We start from the raw sequence: 24,676 nt of genomic DNA, 5'->3' as shown, positions 1-24,676 counted from the left end.
CACATGTGGTGGGTTGACCTTGTCTGGCTACCAGGTGCCCAGCAAGCCACTCACTCACCCTCCTCAGCAGGACAGGGGGAGAAAATAAGATGAAAAACTTGTGGGTCAAGATGAAGACAGTTTAATGAAAGCAAGCAAAGGCAGCTCATGGAAGCAAAGCAAAGCAAAAATAAGATTTATTCTCTACTTCCCATGAGCAGGCAATGTCCAGCCACTTCCTGGGAAGTAGGGCCTCAGTACGTGTAGCAGTTGCTTCGGAAGACGAAGGCCTTAATAACAAATCCCACACACCCCCTTTCTCTTAGCTTTTATTGCTGAGCATGACATCATATTGTATGGAATATTGCTTTGGTCAGTTTGAGTCAGCTGTCCTGGCTATGTCCCCTCCCACCCTGGCCTACTGGCCTTTGGGGTCAGGGGGAGTTGGAGAGACAGCCTTGATGCTGTGGGAGCACTGCTCAGCAGTAGCCAAAACATTGGTGTGTTATCAACACTGTTCTAGCCACAAATCCAAAACAGAACACCATACAGGTTGCTATGAGGAAAGTTAACTCCATCCCATGCCAGACCCAATACAATCTCCACCCCTTATTCCATACCATTTGCATCATGCTCAGGTCCCAGCTCCAAAACCCTAGAGGTCAACCTCAGGTTTCTCCTGGTGTTTTCTGCCAGAGGCTCCAGGTGAGGCCATGCTCCCTGGCTGCAGTGTAGAGCACATTTTACACAACTGGTCCTGTACGGACAGGCCCAAGTGCTACTGCACGAGCTATCTCCTAGTTGATCTCTTCAAAGGTCTGCTGTTGCTCAGGGCCCAACTCAAAATACTTCTTCTTTCAGGTCACTCAATAGAGAGGGCTCACAAGCTGACTGTAATTAGGAATATGCATTCTCCAGAAACCTACAACACCTAGAACAGCTTGTGTTTCTTTTCTGTTAGCTGGTGGGGACACAGTTATCTTATTGATCACATTCATAGGGATGTGACGATGTCCATCCTGCAATTTTATGCCCAAGAAACGGATCTCCTGTGCGGGTCCTTTGACCTTGCTCTTTTTTATGGCAAAACCGACTTTCAGAAGGATCTGAATTACTCTTTTTCCTTTCTCAAACACTTCTTCCACTTTGTTGCCCCACACAATGATGTCAACAATATATTGCAGGTGTTCAGGGGTTTCACCCTGTTCCAGTCTGGATCAGTCCATGACAAATAGTAGGGCTGTGTTTCCACCCCTGGGACAATCGATTCCAGGTGTATTGGACACCCCTCCACGTGAAAGTAAACTGTGGCCTGCATTCTGCTGCCAAAGGGATTGAGAAAAACACATTGGCAATGTCAATGACAGCATACCGCTTGGCTGCCTTTGACTCCAGATCATATTGCAGCTCTAGCATGTCCGGCACGGCAGCACTCAGCGGTGGCGTGACTTCATTCAGGCCGCAATAGTCCATGGTTAACTTCAACCCTGTGTCAGACTGGCCATATGGGACTATTAAGGGGTGAGTGAGTCTTGGTGATCACTCCTTGGCTCTCCAATTGATGAATCAGCTCATGGATGGGAACCAGGGAGTCTGGGTTGGTGCGATATTGCTGCCGGTGCACCGTCATGGTAGCAATCAACACCTGCTGTTTATGACCCTCAGCAACCCCACAACAGAGGGGTCCTCCGAGAGACCAGACAGGGTAGACAGCTGTTTGATCTCTGTATCCATGGCAGCTACACCAAAAGCCCATCGATGCCCTTTTGGGTCCTTGAATTACCCTCTCCTGAGGTAGTCTATGCCAAGAATACACAAGGCCTCCGGGCCGGTCACAATAGGATGCTTTTGCCACTTGTTCCGTTAGGCTCACCTCAGCCTTCAACATAGGCAACTGTTAGGATAACCCTGTCACTCCAGAAATCCAAATGGGTTCCACACCCTTATATCCTGATGGCATTAGGGTACACTGTGCACCAGTGTCCACCAGAGCTTTATACTTCTGTGGATCCGATGTTCCAGGCAATCAAATACACACAGTCCAGTAAACCTTGTTGCCCCTTTCCTCCTCCTGGCCGAAGGCAGGGACCCTCTATTTCCAGATGGAGTATTCACTGTCTGACCCTTGCACTGCCAGACCAGAGGTCCCTTCACCATAATCAAGGGAGGTGATCTCAGTCCTTCTTCTACATCTGGGGGATCGCTGACTGCCGCCTTTGGTCTCAACAGCAATTGAACTGACAGCCTTCTTGGACGACCCCTTCTTAGCAGCCGTCTTCCCCATCAGTTTGCGTACATGGGTTTCCAGCTTAAAGGTGAGCTCACCATCTGTCTTCTTCATGTCTTTCCCCTGGTCACACAAAAAGAACGAGAGTGCCACGTGGCATGCGCCTAGGGCTTTCCCTCTGACCGGTGCAGGAGGGGACTGACTCCATGGGGAACCCCTGATAGCCGAGGCGCTGGCCCGTGGGTACGTGAAGGGAGAGAGATTTTCTTCAGAATTTCAGAGCCAGGAAGATGCTCTCCCCACAGTTTGTGTATCTGTATCTGGGCAATACATTCTTGCCAAGCTGTTAGGAATATGATGCTGGGGCATTTTGGACCACCTTCTTCCACATGGTCCACGTACACTGGACATCATCCAGATCTTTGGAGACCTGTTTGTCGTCCAGGTCACTGTAGCTGACTTCCAGCACCGCTAATTCTCTGAGGTACTGGATACCTTCCTTGATAATTCGCAAGATCTTCCTTGAATGGATATCTTGCTTTCATGCTTGACAGGATCCACCTCCAGAGGCTGCAGATTGTTGCCTTTTTTCTGTTTTCTTTGTCAGTTCCTCAGCCCCCAGAGCGATCTGCTCACCTCACTGGCAGCTGTAATCTTCCTGCATGTCTTGAAGTTCTCTCAAGGTCAGGGACTGAGTAGTTTCCGCCTGATGGGTGATTTCTCTCACTTCTTCCTCCTGTTTCTTTGCCAAAGGACCAGCTTCCTGATCAGACCCTTCCTCCTCCTCCTCCTCCCTTACTAATCGATGATATGGACCCATGGACCTCTGCATCAATTATTTCTTTTTCACTACTGGGGCAATTACTGTAGTTGGGGTTTGGATCTCTGTCTCAATCATGGAACCCTCAGAGGTGGTTTGGGTCCCTGTCTTAACCATGCTCCTCTGATAATACTGAACCATGGCTCTATTGGCCATGCTAACCAGTGCTAGAAGCTGCTGGGTTTCATTGGGGTAGGCAAGGCACCCTTCAATCAGGTGGTACGTCAATTGACTAGGATTACTTGCCTGTTCAGGTGTAAAATCCCGGGTTATGGGAGGTGATAACTGTCCTAGGCACCTGCTCAAATCCTACTAAAGGTAAAGTAAGGTACAACAAAGACTGGATTGCTATAGACCATATGGGAAAATTTTGTCAAGCTAAATTCAGTCATACAGGAGGAAAAAAATGTTTGCCTAATACAGCATTCAGAAGAATGAGTGAGTGCATGATAATAGAAGCTACTAATATTTAGCAGAGCCAATTGATGTGTCTGTACCACTTCCCTTGGTGTGTCCTTTATGAACTGGATTTTTTTTTTTGCTGTTAAGAGATTTCCCAATCCTTTTGTTATCCTGAATAATAAGTTAACAGTATGCGAGAAGCTAGCAATATCTTGTTAAAGAACAATGTGGAAGGGCATATCTGATGTAAGAAATTAATGCAACAAGCTTCATTTAAACTATTGGCATTTCTATAATGTTGTATGACTTCAGGTTCAAAACCATCGTCTGTCTGGCTTGGAATGCAGGCAGTTTACTGACACGCACACTGAAAAAAGCATGAGTTAAGGCTGCAGTTTCACATTACCGCTGATTCAAATGAACAGTTTGCCGCTGCCAAAAAGGCGGGGTGTGGGGTGGTGTCCTTGCTCCCTTTTCCTTTCTGTATGACTTTACCTTTCTCCTGTTCTTTTCCAATCACATATTAAGCTAATTCAACTGTTTTGACAGGTTATTTTTTTTCCATTTTAGTGATCTTAACATATTATCTGAAGATTATAAAAGCCAGTGCAAGATGAGCACATGTGCCTAGGAAGGTATAGGATGGAGGATCTTAAACTTTTGATTTCAACAAATTATTAATATGGCACAAGTTGTAATATGAAACTGCAGCTCTTTGGTAGGTATTGCCCATTAACCACTACAATTTAGAGGTGATTTTGGAAGGATTGTTGGTTCAAGGAGACTTTTATGACTCAGACTGATGAGCATTATACTCTCTGTCTACCTATATTTACATTAAAGATTTTTTTTAAGTCCCATTTTTCTGTCACTTTTTTCCCTTTGTATCTTTCGCTATCTTTTGCATGATTCATTTATAGAGTAATGGTGTTTAACAACTGGAGAAATTCTTATCATCTGTTTATAATCAGAAACAAGCACGTGTAAAAAAATTATGAAGTTTATGATCAGAGAGAAAAGACATGACTATTTCTAACTTTTGTTTATGTTATACTAATATGCATCCATTCTGTTGTGTGCTTAATGAATGTATTGTTGGCAGCTGTGCAAAAATATTGAATGACGACAAATTCAGCTCAGTGCAATTTGAACAGAATTACTGAGACAATAGTGTCTTTCAGTAAAAATGGATAGTCTTGCCCTTGTTACTTTCCACCTTGCAGTACTGTTCATATTATAGTTTATTAATTAAAGATAATAATTTGCACCAGTGACACTTTGTTTCAAAAGAGTATTTAAATGGATATTTAACATATTGCAAATTAGAAAATTGGGTTTGTTTCTTTTTCTAATGCCAGAGTTGTAGACTGATATGATGTAGCTGACAGCATCCCTTCTTCTCTTAGATATTTTCTCACTGTCTGCTGAAGAATCTGCCTTGTTGGGGGTCAGAAGAGTGCACAGGGGTTAAATCCCTCTACAAGTACCTATGATATTAAATAAAATTTGAATATATGTGATGCTCCAGCCTTTTTCAACTTAATATTTCTATTTAAAATATTTTCTTCAAGTTGACTAGTGCTGTAAGACAGAGGGACCATCTACAGTTTGAGAGTTAAATTTACAGGTGGACTTAGGGACCACCGACTGAGGTGTTTCACTACCATCGTAAAATACAAAGCCCTGAATTAGGTTTCTAGCTTCTCTTCTCAGTGCATGAAAAATCATGTACCTTAAGAGAAACTCACAGGCTTAGCCAGTGGTAAACCTTAGACACTTCTCTGCATAGGGCTTACAGTGCTAAACCTGTCCTGGAGCACCTAAAATGTTATTTTACTCTTTCAAAAACTAATCTCAAGTGAGTGAGTTTGTTTTTTGAATAGAGGAATAGGACAAAGTAGTGAGACTTCCATCTTTTTATCAAGAAGCTCAGTGATAATACACAAAGTGAAGACTATATAAAGGGTCAGGAGGAAAGAGTTGTATTTTGATATTTTCCGCTTGGAAAAAATGCTCTTTTCATAGTCTTTAAGATTTTCACTGAACCAGAGAGAGAAGGCAGGAAGGGAGGAGCATAACAGAAAATCTTACAGGTAAGGGGAGGGAAATTAGATTGGAGAGAGTAGTTCTGGGTTACAATTTCTGTTCTGTTGATTGTGTTACAATATGTATGTTAATCTCTCATGAATGGTCTGTCAAATAATCCTTGTGTCAGAATCCATTATGAATACACAAAAGTTAGAGACTGAGCGATGAAAAGTGCTATCAAAGGGAGCACAAGAGGCTAAGGGTTGCATCATTTTATTTAGCTGTCTGATTTTGAGATCTGCAAATGGTGCCTGATGAGTAGAAAAGAACAGTTTTGAAGAAATTCTAAGCAGAAGCAAAAAGGATCATTTGAGTGTCTCTTGGAGCTGCACCTGCCTTATTTTCATTCTGCTGGCTCAGACAACTAGCCACAGGAGTGACACGTGATGAGGCTCTTAAGTTTAGGACATAGTTTGTATACCGACAAAAGTAATTAAAGATTTCTATTCATAGAAACCTCTTCAAAGTAGGCAACTCATTAATTTATGTACCATTTAAATTAATATTCACTTACTGATACCTTGTGAAACTGATACTAACAAGGCAGCACAATTTGTGTATCCTTATCAATAAAGACTTTTTTTCCTAAACCAACAGAAAGAACTTCAATAACAAAGCTGATCAAACTTTGAATAATCCTTTGACTGTGAACAAACCTGGCAGGACCAAGATACTGAATGTAATGAGTGGGTTACAGGTAGTGATTAATGTACTAATATAGTGATAACAAATCCTTCAATAGATCATTTGACTGTAGTTTATAGTGCCATTTTGTTTAACTGTTCCTCTGAAGGACTATGCATCAGATTTTTTCTTCATAAACAAGACTTGAAATGTCATGTTGTCAGTATTTTCAAAAAGTCATTCACTGAAGTATTGAGTCCTGGGAATTAAGAGGTTAAAAAAAATCCAGTAACATTTTAGAATTCTTTTGCTTTTAATGTTAAAAACCATTGTGTTAATACTTCCAAGTAGTCATTTTGGGTTTTTTTTCTTAAAAGCTTTATTTCTAGTTTTTTAAACTTACACTAGAGGAAAGTGTGCACTCAGTTTGTCCATTTCTATGTGTTTATAGTGTAACGGATTCTGAATAAGGCATGCAATCAACAGAAAATATCTTACATGTTTAGTGAACAGAACATTTTTTTTATTTTTAGCAAAATCAAAAAGAGGAGAAGAAGGAAACATTGTTTCTGGTATCTGGTCAGTGAGGCAGCAGTTTCAATTAAGAATCTTGTCTATAGGTGAAAAATCAATTGATGGTTATTGAGACTTACCTTGGAAATCTCCCAATGCCCCAAGGAAGGGGGAATGGCTATGCACGGATCCCATCACACAGACATGATGGTGTGGTACAAAAATTCATGTGATGGGGCCTGACAGAGTGGCATGCCAGGAGTTTGGATGAATAGAAGCATTCGAAGAGTCTCTAGAATGTGCACTGAGCATGGCTTAAAAAAGAAATGATCTATGTGATTTTTTGTGGCCATGTATGTAAGAAAAAAGTCTTAGAAATTGCAGTAGAACTTATCTCCCCCTGCCCTTTCCTGTTTTTTTCCTGCTGAATTCATGTAAATGTAAAAATGTGGAAGAAGGTAATGAATAGCTACCTTCCCATCAAATTGCACTGCACAGCATATTTCTTCTGCACTCTTTCCGTTCTTTTAGTTACCCGGAACACTTCTGGATTACCTGCTGAATGGTTTCCTCCTTTCAAAAAGAGAGAGAAATAAGTCAATACAAGCCTCCACCTTCCTTATGACTAGACAACAGAATTCACTGGCCACGTAGCCCAAAGAAAATATGCAGCACTATGAAGGAGGGTATTGTGGGGGACATTCTGTCAAAGATTTTAGCCCCTCTCTTCTGAAGGGAGAGGAGAAATTTTAGAGTTAAAAAATAAAACAACAAACAAAAACCAGCCATCTTTCAGCTTCTTTTAAGATGGTCTCAGGCTTTATATTGCAAAAAGGTTATTGGTTAGGCTCTATACTCAGGTTGTATTCAGTACTCTGTGCTAATTACCTAGATTACCTAGGATTCAGCCAAGACAAGTATTTGGGTATTTTCTTAAATTAGTTTCTTTCCTAGGGATTCAACATTTCCCTTTTTGGTCATGTGTCTCACTAATAACTAAAAAAAAAAAAAAAATTATTCTACAGCATTTACTTTTAAATTTGAAAATTGATGTGTTAAAAGCAGTGATGATGGCTGTAATGTCTTCTGTTAGGATTCAGTCTTTTGGCAAAAATAATTTACATAATATCTGGTTCTTGGCAGATAATATGGCTTGACCTAGCATATTAGTTACAGACAGGTTGCACCCATAACAAGAGAGGTGATTTCCTGCATTAATGTCTAATTACATACAAAAGGGTTTTCTCTGTCTTTGAGAAGTAGAGATGAAGGGATTTTTTCATATATTAGTTTGATAATTATACAGAGAATGATCATCTTTAAAATGTAAGTGCAATAATGTAGTAATAAATAGTTCTGATGCAGATTAGTCAGATGTACAACTGGTCAGCACAAAATATGTGTGAATAAGTCTATGTAGTTAAACTGAAAAGTGAAATTTCTACTGTCTTGTAAAGGTCATGTTTCTGTAGGCACTTTGCCAAAACCCTGTGTTGTATGTTAAAATTACGTAGCATTTTGCCTAAACTGAAGACCTTCTCCAGCACGTCTTTATTTGTAGCAAGATGATTATGAGTATGGTTTGAACATATGCTAAAATAAAAAGTGGGTTTAGTGTATCAGTGCACAATCCTAAATGAAAACTGGATGTTTTGAGAACATATATTTCTCTGAAATATAAGTAACTGAACAGGCATTTGCAAAAGATTTTGTTGCCAATCATCTCAGAAATGAAAAACCATTAGTTACAACAGCTCACAGCGTGAGCACAATACAGCTGTATACATGTGTACGGTTCTTGGAATAGAGCACAGTTCCTTCAGTGTAATGAATACAGGCTGTCAGACAAGTAACAACTCATGCTAACATTCCACTTTCAAGACTACCAAGTATTTTTCCATCAACTACCTAGATATCTGCAAGCAGTATAATAACTATGTCTTTCTCTATACCACAAAGCAGTGAAATTTATTATTTGTGGAAGAATAAATAAATTGATTCATGTACTAGATCAACTCATATACTGAATGCTCTGTTCTGTTTTTTGAGTTGCTTCATTTGGAAATTAAAAAAAAAACAACTTCTGAATTTTGGGCTCAGCTCTCAGAGCTGCTTGGCACAGGATGTACAAGATATTAAATGTTCAGTTCCCTTTGAGATTCCATGAAATTTTCCTTTGCAGTCCAGGCTGCCCCTATTTGAGCTAAAGGACTAACTGCAGTAACTGGCAGTAAAAAGATTGCTTTCTTAGTGGAGTAGGTTGTGAATCACTGAGCCAAAGGTGTAGATGTGAAAATAGTGGCTAGCTTCTCGTCCCCATCATAGGAATCAGGGGAACTTCCTCAGTAATTCCATAGAATTGCAGGCTGGGCTTGAGCTACTGAAGCTTTATTTGGTTTATGTATATGGGGAGCACTATGTCCGTGTGTAATTTTGTATGTTACTAAAATCTTTCTGTGGCATGCTAATGACAAAGTTGAATTTCTTATTTTCAGTATTTAATTTATCTGAAATAATCACAGTTATCTGAACAGTTTATTGTGGGATAAACGCAATTCTTACTTTTTTTTAAATCATTTGATATTGATTGATGTTGATTTTAAATCATTTTAAATCATTGGATGTTCATTCATGCTTTCTTTCAAAGACCTGTTACAAATAGAATTGATGCAACTTTTTCTAAAATGGCTGCAGTATCACTAATAATGAAATGTATCATACTTTCTTATAGGGATTGCAACTAGGTTTCTCCTTCTAAAACTTCTCCCCCCTCTTTGGCATTCAGGGAAAAAAAATAGTTGTTCAGGAAAAGCTCCATCCATGGGGTGAGAGAGGTGGTAGTTATCAGTGGCAAGTCTGATTTGAGGAAACAGAGGAGACTATCACAAGACAGATTATATTGGTACCGATCAGACCTAGGGTGTGTCACAACCTAAAGGGTTACCTGGCCTGCGTGTGCGTAGAGATCGTGACCGTGGGTTCGTGAGATTCCATAATACACAAGGACACAGAGGCTTTTATCCTCTAAATTTCTCTAATTTATTAGATTACCACAAATACCATACAATTCCCCACTAGCAAGTATACTACCACAAAAATCACCACTACAAGTATACCTATGATTAATAAAGCTAATATAGAATCATAGAATCATAGAATCATTCAGGTTGGAAAAGACCCTTAAGGTCATCAAGTCCAACTGTTAACCTAACACTGCCAGTCCACCACTAAACCATGTCCCTAAGCACCACATCTACACGTCTTTTAAATACCTCCAGGGATGGGGACTAAACCACTTCCCTGGGCAGCCTGTTCCAGTGCCTGACTACCCTTTCAGTTAAGAAGTTTTTCCTAATATCCAACCTAAATCTGCCCTGGCGCAACTTGAGGCCGTTTCCTTTTGCCCTATCACTTGTTACTTGGGAGAAGAGACTGACCCCCACCTCGCCACAACCTCCTTTCAGGTAGTTGTAGGGAGCGATAAGGTCTCCCCTCAGCCTCCTTTTCTCCAGACTAAACAACCCCAGCTCCCTCAGCCGCTCCTCATAAGACTTATGCTCTAGCCTCATAAAACTTGTGCTCTCTCTATATATATCAAGCTATTATAAATTACTGTCAGCAATGAATAATATAGTATCAATCAATAGTATGGCAGCAATCAATAATAGAATCAATAGTATAGCAACAATCACCATTATAGCAACAACCAATAACAGCAGCAACCAAGTAGGTATATACTATTACAGGTTACTACAAACTTATCATTAGTGAAGCAAACTTATCAACAGTATAACAGCAGATATACTTATGACAGATTACTTACATGGATATATTAAGCGAATTAGACACATTTCAGAAGGGGCCAAGCCATTCCAGAGGGAAGGACAAACTGATCCCAGAGGGGGACCAGTAAGATAAAAGACAGTCTCACTTCAAAGATGATCTGCATCATGGATCTTGGAATCAGCCAGGCATCCTTGGTAAGGATCCAAGATCTCATAGAAAGTTTGTGCAAAATTCAACCTGTTTAGGAAAAGTATGGGCAGCATGGAAAGTTCTCAGAGGGAGAGGCTCTGTTTTGGATAAAAATTAAGTCCTTTTTATAACATAGAGACATAAGAGGGCATAGGACACCACCACTTCGAGCAGCCAATAGATGCTGTTAATTTCTATTTTTCACCTGGGACAGCAAATAGATGTTTTCTGCTCTTTCAAACCACTTTTATTTCTCCAGACTCATTTCCTGTTCTCGCAGTTAGAACAGCCTATGGCAGTTACTGATTCTTACTTTCTTAGGATGTTTTCCCCTTTTCCCAGACTATTTTTCACCTTTTCAGATGATAAGTTACTGTTATAGTTCCTTGGTTTTGTACTTATCGATGGTATCTCAGGATGTCTCCAGTTTCTAAGTACCCAGCTGCACTTCAAAGACGCCAGCTGCACTTTTCAAGGAAGCTTCTGGTTCACAGGCCTAGTTCCCAGGCTAGCAGGCATTTTCTCTATCAGTATTTTTCAGCAATTTTCTTCTGCTCAGTAATTTTCCCCTTCTAACTAGGCCATCTTTATGGCTGTTCACATCAGGGTGTCAGGCAGGGAAATCAGAGCAGAATAGGAGACCAGGGACCAGAAACAGAAATCGAGAGTTTGAAGCACACTTGCACCTAACAGGTCCAGTGGACAGCAATGCACAGCTGGTAGGCTTTATATGCAATGTAAATGGGACAGCCTACTAAAAATGGCTCCTAAAACTGCTGAAGCAACTCAGTCTTTGTGTGTTTTAGTTGTCAGGGAAAAGGATTGCAGGTCAGCCAGATTCAAGTCAGGACACACTCCTTACAAAAACAATCTGGAAAAATCACTGAGTTCTAGTTTTTCCCCACAAGTACAGTTTAAATGTTCTAGTAGCCCACAGTAAGTTACTTTAAATGTGATTTTTCTCTAGCACTTTTTAAAATTATAGATATTCTGTCTGCATTCTTCTTCTACTGTAATGTCTAGTGAGTCTCTTATTTCAACAGAAGAGTTCATACATTACACTTATTCAGAAATATTGTAAGTATATAGAGTAGAATATTTCCTACCTGCTGTATCTGAAAATATACTTACATTCTGTATTTGTTACAGGTATTTGTATTCATCCACAATGATTTTTTCAGTTTCATTCAACCTGGTAAATTATGCTTGAGGGAGAGTGTAATGGGGCAGCACATGCTTTTTATTTTGTTTTTGAGATCATTTCACACTGTAAATTTATTAACAATAGTGAGTTAAAATTTGACCTATGATAAAAACCATATATGTGTTGTTGTCTAATGTAATGATTATCACATACTGTGGTTCACTTGGAAAGCAAGTACCAATTACAGGATTCCAAAGGCAGTGACCTTAGCAATACCGCAAACAGCTGTTAGCTTTAATACCTAAGTGGAAAAGTTTGATAAATATATTAGTAGAAATGAAAATATCTAAATCAAAATGAAACAGACTTTGTTCAGGATAAACTTAAATGTATTTAATAATGTAAGGCAAAAAAAAAAAAAGCACTTGAAAAATATTGTATCATTCTAAAAACTTTTACCAATATAATGCCTTAACACAGATTCTCCTATTCCAGTCTTTCAGTTGCAAAATTTGTTTTTTTATATTTATATCTTTGTATCTAGTAAGTAAAATGGTGGCAATATTTCGCTCACTATTGTTTTTCACCCTGAAAGCAAATGGGAAAATAAAGTCCAAAAAACTATAAACACTTCGGAAAATGGTTATTCCTTGAAATAAAATGTTTCCATCTCCTCTTACCATTTGCTAAAAGTCTCTCATATTTTTAATTCATGCTGGTACAAAACTGTTTAATAGCACCACAATTAGTAATAGAGATTGCTTGAAATATAATTAGGACCTTACCAATAACATGACAGGTGATAATCATGCTTGCGAGGTAGGTAGTAGATGAGGTGATAACAGACTATTAAAAATGTACAATATTAAACAGTTGTTTCATTATATGGGTTAGATTTAAAATATCCTACTCTAACTTTTTTATTAAATATTTATTAAATAGGTCTGTGTAGCAAAAAGCTTATAATTGTTTTCAATGTGTCTTTGGGTTGTTGTAGAATATTTGTGGTATTGGTCATCAGCACTCAAAAAAGATACTGTAATCATCTCTTGTTATGTTATCTTTTTCAAGTAGTTTCCTGTAATATATCAGACTACCACAGAAGGTTTAAGAGATGCAAATATGTGTCTTATTCATAATAGGAAAATTGGGGGCTTTTTCAGTACACTGAGGACAAAAATTTTTTTTTAATCTAGCAATATGTTATTTTGCATTCTAAAATGAAGTTGTCCTTGCTGATTTTTACTTGTCTTTTTTTTAAACAGAGTGCTAGATACCCTTTCCAGAGCTTGTGTGTAAAAAGCATATACTGTTGTAGGCATAATCTTCTGATAGAAATTTATTGTATAGTATATTTCAATATCTTATTGTATAGCGAGATTTCTAAAACATGTTTTGCAAACTCTTGAATTTATAACTTCCTAGCATGCTATTGATTGAGTAATCTGAATAAAATCCTTCTTTAGGTATGTTTCTACTGGCTGAAATTTATTTTATTGAAAGTACCATACTGAAAATTTTTCTTTCCTTTCCTTTCCCTAGGACAAGAAATGGGCTCTCAGTCATGAAGATGTCACACTGGGAGAATTACTGGGCAAAGTAAGTTATCAAGTGAGCTAAATAACATTTAAATAGGTCTATAGTAATCATGAAGTCTGTACATTTCCTATTTATTTGCCTTATCTATTAAATTACTGTGGCATGCAATTTTATACCAATTCTTTTAATTTAATACAAAACACAACATTGTGCTTTAAATAAATGTAAATCACATTTACTGGGAAATGATGGAATGTGTCTGAGTACTGAAAATGTTTAACTCTAGCATACTTATTTTTCTTATTTGGAAGGCTTTTAAGAAAAGTGGGTTTCTATAAAACATTATGTGGCTGTTTGTGCAATTTTACAAAAGAATAATATTGTTGCAAAATAGGAAAGTTTTATATAAATAAAAAATCTGATGCAATAAGATGATTTAATCAACACTTGTTCATGGAATCATAAAATCGTTTAGTCTGGAAAAGACCTTTAAGATCATCAAGTCCAACCATTAACCCAGCACTGCCAGTCCACCACTAAATCATGTCCCTCAGCACCACATCTGCACGTCTTTTCAATACCTCCAGGGATGGAGACTCAACCACTTCCCTGGGCAGCCTGTTCCAATGCCTGACAACCCTTTCAGTGAAGAAGTTTTTCCTAATATCTAACCTAAACCTGCCCTGGCACAACTTGAGGCCGTTTCCTCTAGTCCTATCACTTGTTACCTGGGAGAAGAGACCGACCCCCACCTTGCTACAACCTCCTTTCAGGTAGTTGTAGAGAGCAATAAGGTCTCTCCTGAGCCTCCTCTTCTCCAGACTAAACAATCCCAGCTCCCTCAGCCGCTCCTCATAAGACTTGTTCTCTAGACCCTTCACCAGCTTCGTTGCTTAGTATTAGGAGACACACTATAAGAATCGATAAACTGTTCAAGAAATGGGCAATTAAATACTGTCATAAAATTCTGTTTACCAGGATAAAATCGCTTTAACAGCTTAAGATGACAAAAAGCATTAGTTACCTTTAGAGAGTATCCACGTAAAATGCTATACAGGTACTATGCCAGTTTCACATTCTTAAATAGAAAATTATCAAGAAAAGTATCAAAAATAAAGATGATTCAGGAATAAAAAAGTTTGTCTTCCGAAAAACAGCTATGTATGTCTTGATTAGTAAAGACAGTTAAAGTAATCTATCTGAAAATTGATTACTTTAGTAAAATGAATTTATGTATTTATTGCATGTTTTTGGCACAAAGCATGTTTAACAATAAAGAAAACTCAGTGCTTACAAGTAATTATAAAAGGAAATCTGGTTAAGAAGTATTTAAAAAATAATAAACAGAATAAAAAGCTTTCTTGGGCTTCTATATAAACTTGTTATGCAACCATCTTGAAAACAAAATAGCAAAACCAAAGTATGACAGGATGATCAGCTTCTATATGAGAAAATGTTAAATAAACTGTCATAATTTACCCCAGAAATGAGAAATCTGAAGAATTATAAAATCTTGAGCAGCCTGGAAAAGATTAATATAAAAATCATGGAAGTTTGATGTAGAAGATGATGCAAGCTTTACTAAAGACCTCAGGTCCATTTATTTACTCTGCTTTAATTCTATAATGCCCTGCAAAATTAAAGTTATATAAAAGGAGCAGATATAAAATGATAATTAAATATTTTAAATTAAGGGGGAAAACCCAATTTTTAATACTTTAAGGTATTTAATACTTTAAGGTATTTAAGGTCTTTAAGGTAGTTTCAGTTTTCACTATTAAGTCCTTCTAAACAGAAGGCTAGAGGAAAAGCATGTGGGGAATGATTCAGCTACTTAACTTTGGGCATCTAGTGCCATTTTAGATATCATAGGTAGTGTCCTGGCCTCTAGAAGTGCTATTCTAGAATGATAGATGGCTGTTAAAGATCCTCTGCCGTGCTTTCCAGCTATGTAGGTTTATCAGATACTACTAGAGGCTTGTGTTTAAGCACCTGAATATCTATTCTTGTAACTAAATAGCATTGCTATTTTCCATCTATGATTTTTTTTTTCTCCTTTTCTCTATCTTCTTCCTTTGGCACTACATTATTCAAATGCATGGTATAAAGAAATCTCCATTACTGAGGAAAGAAAAGAAAACATTTCCAGCAGATTTTTGCTGTTTATTAAACTCACGTGCAGCTCCAGATACTAGCAAACAGGAGGAGGTTTCATCTGAAAATATACCCGACAAATTTAAAATGGAGTTGATTTATTCTTTGGGAAATACAAAGCTTATCTAAAAGAATGAGATCTTCAGGTTTTGTTTTTGTTTTCTGGGGGGGAGGGTTTGGCTGACACCTTCTTCCTTCAATTTCTGTCCTAAATAAGTTTCATTTTGTTTTTATTTAAGTAAGAAATTTAAGTAAGAAATGCATCTGATGGAGATTATTCTATTCTCCTTACTTTGGCTTTCTTTTATGAAAAGGCAAAGACTTTGTTTACTTAGAATGATTTTTTTTTCCTGATTTCAGGGTAATTTTGGTGAGGTATATAAAGGAACATTAAAGGATAAGACTCCTGTGGCTGTAAAAACTTGTAAAGAAGATCTTCCTCAGGAACTGAAAATAAAATTTCTATCAGAAGCCAGGTAGGTTTTCTAAATTTAATTTAAAAATATATTTACACTGTGGTGTTTTTTCAAGTTTTATTACTAGATGAATTTATAAAATCTGACCTTCAAAAAAATTTGAAGAAGCCATTCTCAAACTTTTTTTCCTCCCTCAATATGTTCCACAACTGTTGTCCCAGTAACTAAAAATAAGCATTTTTTTTTTTAATGTGTGAATGCAGCAGCATCTGCACTTGGCAAAACCAACTCTTCAAGAAAGCAAGTTATGCCTATAAAACACATTTTTCTTATTTTAAATGCCTCAATTTAAAACTTTTTCTGGGTTTTGCCATAAGGATTCAGATAAAAAGACTGAAAGACACTGTTACTTTAAATGTGATTATATCAAAGAATAACAGAATGGCTGCAGTTGGAAGGGTCCTCTGGGGTTCATCTTGTCCAAGCAGGGCCACATAGAGCTGGTTGCCCAGGACTGTGTCCAGATGGCTTTTGAATATCTCCAAGGATGAAGACTCCACAATGTCCCTGGACAACCCTGGAAAGTGCTCAGTCACCCTCACAGTGAAAAAGTGTTTCCTGATGTTCAGATGAACCTCATGTGTTTCAGTTAGTGCCCACTGCCACTTGTCCTGTCACTGGACACCACTGAAAAGCGCTTGGCTCTGTCCTCTTTGCATCCTCCCTTCATGTATTTATATACACTGATGAGATTCCCCCCTGAGCCTTCTCTGCTCTAGGCTAAACAGTCCCAGCTCTCTCAGTCTTTCCTCATAGGAGAGATGCTCCAGTCCCTTAATCATCTTTGTGGCCCTTTATTGGACTCTCTCCAGTATGTCCATGTCTCACTTGTACTGGGGAGCCCAGAACTGGACACAGGACTCCAGGTGTGGCCTCAACAGTGCTGGGTAGAGGGGTAGGATCACCTCCCTCAACCTGCTGACAGTACTTTGCCTAATTCAGCCCAGGACACCATTAGCCTTCATTGCTGCAAGGGCAGATTGCTGGCTCATGTTGAACTTGTCCACCAACTGGCACCTCCTTTTCTGCAGAGCTGCTTTCCAGCTGGGTGACCCCCCAGCATATATCAGTGCATGGGGTTGTGTCATGGTTTAACCCCAGTTGGCAACTAAGCACCACACAGCCACTCGCTCACTCCCCCTCCTCCCCCAGTGGGATGGCGGAGAGAATCGGAAAAAAAAGTAAAACCCATGGGTTGAGATAAAGACAGTTTAATAGGACAGCAGAGGAAGAGAAAATAATAAGAATAAGAATAAGAATGATAAAAGAATCTACAAAACAAGTGATGCACAATGCAGTTGCTCACCACCCACTGACCAATGCCCAGCCAGTTCCCGAGCAGTGATCGCTGCCCCTCGGCCAACTCCCCCCAGTTTATATAGAATATGGAATATATGGAATATATATATAGAATATATGGAATAGCCCTTTGGCCAGTCTGGGTCAGCTGTCCTGGCTGTGCCCCCTCCCAGCTTCTTGTGCACCTGGCAGAGCCTGGGAAGCTGAAAAGTCCTTGACCAGTGTAAGCACTACTTAGCAGCAACTAACACATCAGTGTGTTATCAACATTATTCTCATCCTAAATCCAAAACACAGCACTATACCAGCTACTAGGAAGAAAATTATCTCTATCCCAGCTGAAACCAGGACAGGTTGTTCCTCCCCAGGTGCAGGACTTTGCACTTCCCCTTGTTGCACTACACTGTTGCACTGTAACTGTTGAATTATACCAGTCATAAATCCTGCCTTCTCACCTGCTTGATTAATAGACCTGATCAAATTTGGCCAGGTTATAGTATATACCCTCAGTTACTAATTTTTTCTTGGGAAGAAGTCACTTCAGAAGAGAGATTCTGTGCTGTGTCAGGCAGCATGTGATTGCATACCTATTTTTCAGATTACAATCATACCACAATATGCTAATTATTCTGAATATAGGCTGATTATGTGGGTATATAAATATCTTCAGGGTATATAAATTTCATTCAGGGTAGAGAGGTATATCGAGATGATAATTTTAAAATTGTTTATCTTTCTCCCTTCTTGCTATGGAACTTGATATATTTTCATTTTTACTCAAAAACTTGTATAATCAATATGGAAAACTATAAGACATTATATAAATCAATAATATCAGCCATTATAGCTATTGAATATCTTTAAATGGCTCATAACTCAGCTACTGCAGAGATGCTTCATTTGCTAAGCAGCCTTCCACTGGAAGAACAGTCTTATAATGAAAGAAAAATAAATGCGCTGTGTCTAAGTATATATGTACCAAGTAGGTTAGTATTTTACTCTTTCTCTTATGAAAAAGAGAAAAAGAAGACATGGTTTAAGTTAGCAAATAGTAGAAGAAACATTTAAAAATTGTAATGTCACTCCAGAATTCTTCCTAGGTTTTCATTATACTTGTAAATTATAGCATGCTGGTTTAGATTGCAAATGTTCTTATTAAAGCATTGTGTAAGAAGCCATAAATGTTTTTGCTTAATTCCCAAAGTTGAAATTGTTGTCTTTATATTCTTTTAAAATTTATTGTACAAATTAATCTCTTAAAGTAAAATTGGAATGAGCATACATTTGAATAGTGCAGAAGGAAAGTATAGGGAAGTGCTGTGCGGGCTTTTTTGACCTAACTGTTATTGGTCCACCACTGAAATGTTCTTTAATTGCAAGGGTTCTTGAGGAACTACAGATCTGTCAGGCCATTTTTCAGTTCTTTTGTCATGTAGACAAATAGTAGAATTATAATAAAAATAATATAGCATTCAGTCTTGATTTATAAGTGAGTTGATGTGCCCTCATTCAAACACAATGACTATTGATCTGTTATATTGATTTTTTTAAATGATAACAGTAATGATATGTTCCATTAAAATAATATTAAGGGTTTAAGATATTTTCCTATGGTACTTTATCAGTTTATACAATAAAGTTTATTAATATAATAAATTTACTGTATGTTTTGCAGAATACTCAAACAGTATGATCATCCTAATATTGTAAAACTCATAGGAGTTTGCACACAGCGACAACCTATTTATATTGTTATGGAACTTGTTTCAGGTATTTTTTTTTCTTTTCTCATAGTATATGTTCCTATGTATTGTTTCCATAGTGTAAATTTTTTTTTCTATTTGCCTTTATTTGCATTCTTATGACTGATTTCAAAAAGTCACCCATGTTGCAAATCTTTGGAGATCTTAGCTTCTACCAGCTTAGGAGTGGAGTGAGCTATTCAAATCTGTTGTGAGTTTTTCTGTAACCATTCAAGAGCAGAATTTGCTACAATGTCTCTCTGCCATATCTTCATTTTTCTCCTGAATAGATATTAAATAATACTTCCTTTAACAATAGGGTGATATTGTTAATGCTATACTTGTATTTAAAGAAACTTAATGACTGGGTAGTGTTTCAATTTTAGTAACTCAAATTTGGATTATCTTTCATATGGGTTTTCTCTTTATGAAAAGACATTGTTCAGCAAAATTATTCAGTTAATCAGATGCTCCTGATTTATTTTTTAATCTTCAGTTCATATTATTCATCAACGATTGGAGAGAGTTTCAAATTGATGGGATTCAGGCAACTATTGCTCTGATTCTCTCAGAAGCTGGAAAATGTGTGGGTTTGGTAGCGTCTGGTATTGGATAATATGCAACACTTTTATATATTGCTAGATTTGTCTTCAAAATTATACTGCAAGCTGTTTTAAGAACCATTTAATTCATGAACACTTAGTAAATATTTAGACTGTTTATAATTCCTGAGTACTAACTAGCTTTAGTAGAAGTGCATTGATGAAATCTGTGACTTATTGGAATTTTCTGCCTTTATTCCATTAGATTATATTAGATTACTATATTAGTACATGTGATTGACTATTAAAATGGAAACTAACAGCATTGTCCTGAGACAGGTTTTAAGACATACACTGGTAATCAGCTTCTCTAGACATCTCTGCTAATAAATATAAAACCTCATCTTTTAACACCTTTATCATTCTGGTTCAGGGTTTTCATAGTCTAGGGCAACTTGTTGAAACATACTAATACAATTAGAGAAGGAATCAGCAGAAGTCTTTCACTGATTCTCATGCCCAGTTTGCAGTCCAAATCCATCCAAAAAATTTTCTGTCTCCTGATTTTGGGTTTGCAAGTAACTTCTTAATTCTATCATGTTTTTCTGGGCTATAAGTCCTCTAGATAACTTCCATGCTTGCCTGCCCTCTGTAACATTACACTGTGCTCAAACCATCACACTTTTCTGTCTTCTTTGGACAGTTAAAACTTGGCTAGCACACCATGAGACTGGTCAAATCAGCTAGAAAAGATAAGGATGTTAACTCTGAAGAAGTTGGCAGAGGAAAGACAGACAAAACACTCAGATCAGTTCAGAAAAGCAGTGACTCTGATACTAGCTTTCTGTTCTCTAATGACAAGTTTGGATGAGATTATCTAAAATTATTATTATTAGTGCTTTGGCATGATATTTAATGCTGCCCTTTGAAGAATAAAATGTTGGTGGCCTTTTTGACTTTCACTCACCACTCAGCTTTCTTAGTATCTTCTTTATCTGTGCTTTGTCTTATATGTCTTTACAGTTGAATCTGTTTAAGCAGATTAACTCTGACATTCTTTTTCATGACAAAAAATGGCATGGTTTAAGTTAGAATTGTATTTTGTAAGTGTACAGCAGTGAAAGTTTGTGATTAATAAATGACAGTTTCTTCTCTGAGAAAACATTAGAAACGGCTCCATAAAGTGTGGAATTCCCTGTGTTAAGTTTTTTTACTGTTCTGTTTAATTGCACTTTTTCTACAGTTCTTATTTCCCAAATACATGTATACTGTGTGCTTATTGTGTCTTTTTGAGCCTGCTTTGACATGGGTTTCAGTAGTGGCTTACTCTGCTTTTCATTTCAGGTTTCAATTCAGATTCTTACTTTGTTCAGGTGTTAAAAATTTTCTGGAAACTTAGCACTTTATGTAGACAAGTGCTACTCTGTCATTAACTCTCTCTGCAAAGGAAATCTTTTTTGTTTGTTTTTTTTCCATTGTCCGAAATGTAAATGGAATTAAAGAATATGCATTTGGATAAAGTCATCAGTGAAAACAATAGAGACAGTGGAAAATGCATGCTTAAGCATCTGTGCATCCATTGTTATATACAAAAATATATTGTGTTTATGTGGCAAGGTTTTGGTAGCAGGAGGATGCAGGGGTGGCTTCCCATCAGGAGCTGCCCCCATGATGGACAGAGCCAGTTTCAACTGGCTCCAAAATGGACCTGCCACTGCCCAAAGCTGAGCCAATCAGCGATGCTGGTGGCGCTTCTGTAATAACATATTTCAGAAAGGGTAAAAATGCTGTGCAGCACCAGTGAGAGAGAGGAGCGAGGAAAACTGTGAGAGAAACAATCCTGCAGACACCAAGGTCAGTGAAGAAGGAGGGAGAAGAGATGCTCCAGGTGCTGGAGCTGGGATTTCCCCTGCAGCCTGTGGAGAAAACCATAGTGAAGCCCATGGAGGACCATGATGGAGCAGATATCTTCACTGAAGCACATGGAGGAGCCCACACAGGAGCAGGTGGATATGCTCTGAAGGAAGCTGCATCCAGCAGAGAGCCTACGCTAGAGCAGGCTCCTGACAGGAGCTGCAGCCTGTGTGGGACCCATGCTGGAGCAGTCTGTTCCCGAAGGACTGTATCCCAAGGAAAGGACCCATGCTGGAAAAGTTCGTGAAGAACTGCAGCCCATGGGAGGGACCCTAGGCTGGAGAAGGGGAATACTGTGAGGCGGAAAGAGCATCAGAGACAAAGTGACCAAAATCCCCATTCCCCCCCAGTTCCTCAGTGGGGGAGGAGGTAGAAGAGTCAGGAGTGAAGTTGAGCCTGGGAAGAAGGGGGGGTGGGGAAGTAAAGCAAAAACAAAGGAGATGTATTCTCTATTTCCCATCAGCAGGCTATGTCCAGCTACTTCCTGGGAAGCAGAGCCTCAGTACATGTATGTCGTGGTTTAACCCCAGCTGGCAACTAAGCACCACACAACTGCTTGCGCACCCTCCCACCCCAGTGGGATGGAGGAGAGAATCAGAAGGGTAAAAGGGAGAAAACTCATGGGTCGAGATCAGAACAGTTTAATGAATGAAATTATTATTATTAATAATAATAATAATAATAATAACAATAATAATAATAACAACAACAGCAACAACAATAATAGCAACAACAACAACAACAACATGTTTAAGACACAGCTGGACAGGGTGCTGGGCCATCTCGTCTAGACTGTGTTCTTGCCTAGAAAGGTTGGACCAGATGATCCTTGAGGTCCCTTCCACCCCGGTATTCTATGATTTTATGAATAATAAAATATAATAATAATAATAATAATAATAATAATAATAATAATAATAATAATAATAATAATAATAATAATGATAATGTAGTGAAAAGGAAAAAAACAAGAGAGAGAGAAAGAGAAACAAAACCCAGGAAAAACAAGTGATGCACCTGCTCACCACCCGCCAACTGACAGGCCAAGCCAGTCCACGAGCAGCGATCACTGCCTCCCAGCCAACTCCCCCAGTTTATATACTGGGCATGCCGTCATACAGTATGGCATAGCCCTTTGGCCAGTCTGGATCAGCTGTCCTGGCTGTGCCCCCTCCCAGCTTCTTGTGCACCTGGCAGAGCTTGGGAAGCTGAGAAGTCCTTGACTAGTGTAAGCACTGCTCAGCAACAACTAACACATCAGTGTGTTATCAACATTATTCTCATCCTAAATCCAGAACACAGCACTGTACCAGCTACTAAGAAGAAAATTAACTCTATCCCAGCTGAAACCAGAACAATATCCACCCCTTATTCTATACCATCTACGTCATGCCCAGGTCCTACCCTTTCCAATACATTCCAATTAATCACCACCACTTTTCCAGTCTTTTGAGATATATACACAGATATCATTCCCTTAGCCTATGGGCCATCCCTCTAAAATGCCTATTGAGTTCATCCAGTCCATGACTTTGGGCTTCATCCATCATAACAGTCTTTCAGGGCAGGAGAGATGGTGTGCGGTGTTGGATTGTTGCATGCTGAAGCCAGTCCTGGTTCCATCACCGCTGCACTTTGCTCGGTTTCCTCAAAGTTCATTCTTCATTAATCTGGGTGATTCTTACTGCATACTGTTGATATGGCATATAGTAATCATAGAAGTGATGATATACAATATTATATAGCAATTAGCATCATACAATTCAGTTCATTGGCTATTTTCACCCAAAATCAAATCCCCTTGAGGTACACATCAGACTTCCCCATCCTCCCTCATCATGTGCACCCAGGTCCTTGAGCAAAAGCAATCCCACAAATGGGTTTGCCTTTGCCTGAGGCAAGAATAACCCAGACTGTCTTCCCCAGCATATTTTTTACATGCACTACAGGGACTTTATCCCCCTCTGCAGTACATAAAAGTCTTGATGGGGGAGAGCCAGCTCGATTGGCAGATCCCCTAGTGTTGGCTAACCAGGTGGCCTTTGCTAAATGTGTATCCCAGTGTTTGAATGTCCCACCACCCATTGCTCTCAGTGTAGTCTTTAACAGTCCATTGTATCGTTCGATTTTCCCGGAGGCTGGTGTGTGATAGGGCATGTGATATACCCACTCAATGCCATGTTCTTTGGACCAGGTGTCTATGAGGCTATTTTGGAAATGAGTCCTGTTGTCTGACTCGATTCTTTCTGGGGTGCCATGTCGCCATAGGCCTTGCTTTTCAAGGCCCAGGATAGTGTTCCGGGCGTTGGCATGGGGCACGGGGTATGTTTCCAGCCATCTGGTGGTTGCTTCAACCATGGTGAGCGCATGGCGCTTGCCTTGGCAGGTTTCTGGGAGTGTGATATAATCAATCTGCCAGGCCTCCCCATACTGATATTTCAGCCACCGTCCTCCATACCAGAGAGGCTTGAACCGCTTGGCTTGCTTGATTGCAGCGCATGTTTCGCATTCATGGATAACCTGTGCAATAGTGTCCGTGGTCAAGTCTAGTCCTTGATGATGAGCCCATGTATATGTTGCATCTCTTCCTTGATGGCCTGAGGTGTCATGGGCCCAGTCCAGATCCACCTGAGCCACTTCAGTCTTAGCAGCCTGATCCACCTGCTGATTGTTTTGATGTTCTTCAGTTGCTCCACTCTTGGGTACGTGAGCACCTACGTGATGTACTTTTACAGCCAGGTTCTCTATCCGGGCAGCAATATCTTGCCACAATGCAGCGGCCCAGATGGGTTTGCCTCTGCGCTGCCAGTTGCTCTGCTTCCATTGCTGTAACCACCCCCACAGGGCATTTGCCACCATCCATGAGTCAGTATAGAGATAGAGCATTGGCCACTTTTCTCTTTCAGCAATATCCAAAGCCAGCTGGATGGCTTTCACCTCTGCAAACTGACTCGATTCACCTTCTCCTTCAGCAGTTTCTGCGACTTGTCATACAGGACTCAATTACAGCAGCCTTCCACCTCCGATGCTTCCCCACAAGGCGACAGGACCCATCAGTGAACAGGGCATATTGCTTCTCATTTTCTGGCAGTTTATTATACGGTGGGGCCTCCTCAGCAGGCGTCACCTCCTCCTCTGGCGATATTCCGAAATCTTTGCCTTCTGGCCACTCCATGATCACTTCCAAGATTCCTGGGCGACTGGGGTTTCCTATTTGAGCCCGTTGTGTGATCAGTGC

At 39.1% G+C, this 24,676-nt stretch overlaps 1 protein-coding gene across 7 annotated transcripts in view; it reads left to right on the top strand.

Annotated features, from left to right (window-relative positions):
* LOC148054119 (tyrosine-protein kinase Fer-like) overlaps positions 1-24,676 on the top strand; it is a 239,643-nt gene that overhangs the window by 150,199 nt on the left and 64,768 nt on the right. For all 7 annotated transcript variants that reach the window (XR_015707719.1, XR_015707718.1, XM_087770965.1 and 4 more), the window contains 3 exons: positions 13,315-13,371; positions 15,826-15,941; positions 18,916-19,010. Coding sequence is in view for 5 of the 7 variants with exons in the window: in XM_087770965.1 (XP_087627091.1) it covers positions 13,315-13,371; positions 15,826-15,941; positions 18,916-19,010 (268 nt within the window). In the remaining 2 variants the exon portion in view is untranslated. The remainder of the gene's footprint in view (positions 1-13,314; positions 13,372-15,825; positions 15,942-18,915; positions 19,011-24,676) is intronic.

The sequence above is a fragment of the Nipponia nippon genome, unplaced genomic scaffold (assembly GCF_047370975.1).
Source record: "Nipponia nippon isolate SJK-2023a ecotype South Korea unplaced genomic scaffold, ASM4737097v1 scaffold_34, whole genome shotgun sequence".
Lineage (NCBI taxonomy): Eukaryota > Metazoa > Chordata > Aves > Pelecaniformes > Threskiornithidae > Nipponia > Nipponia nippon.
The sequence above is the reverse complement of the archived record's forward strand: the minus strand, read 5'-3'. Positions and strand labels throughout refer to the sequence as shown.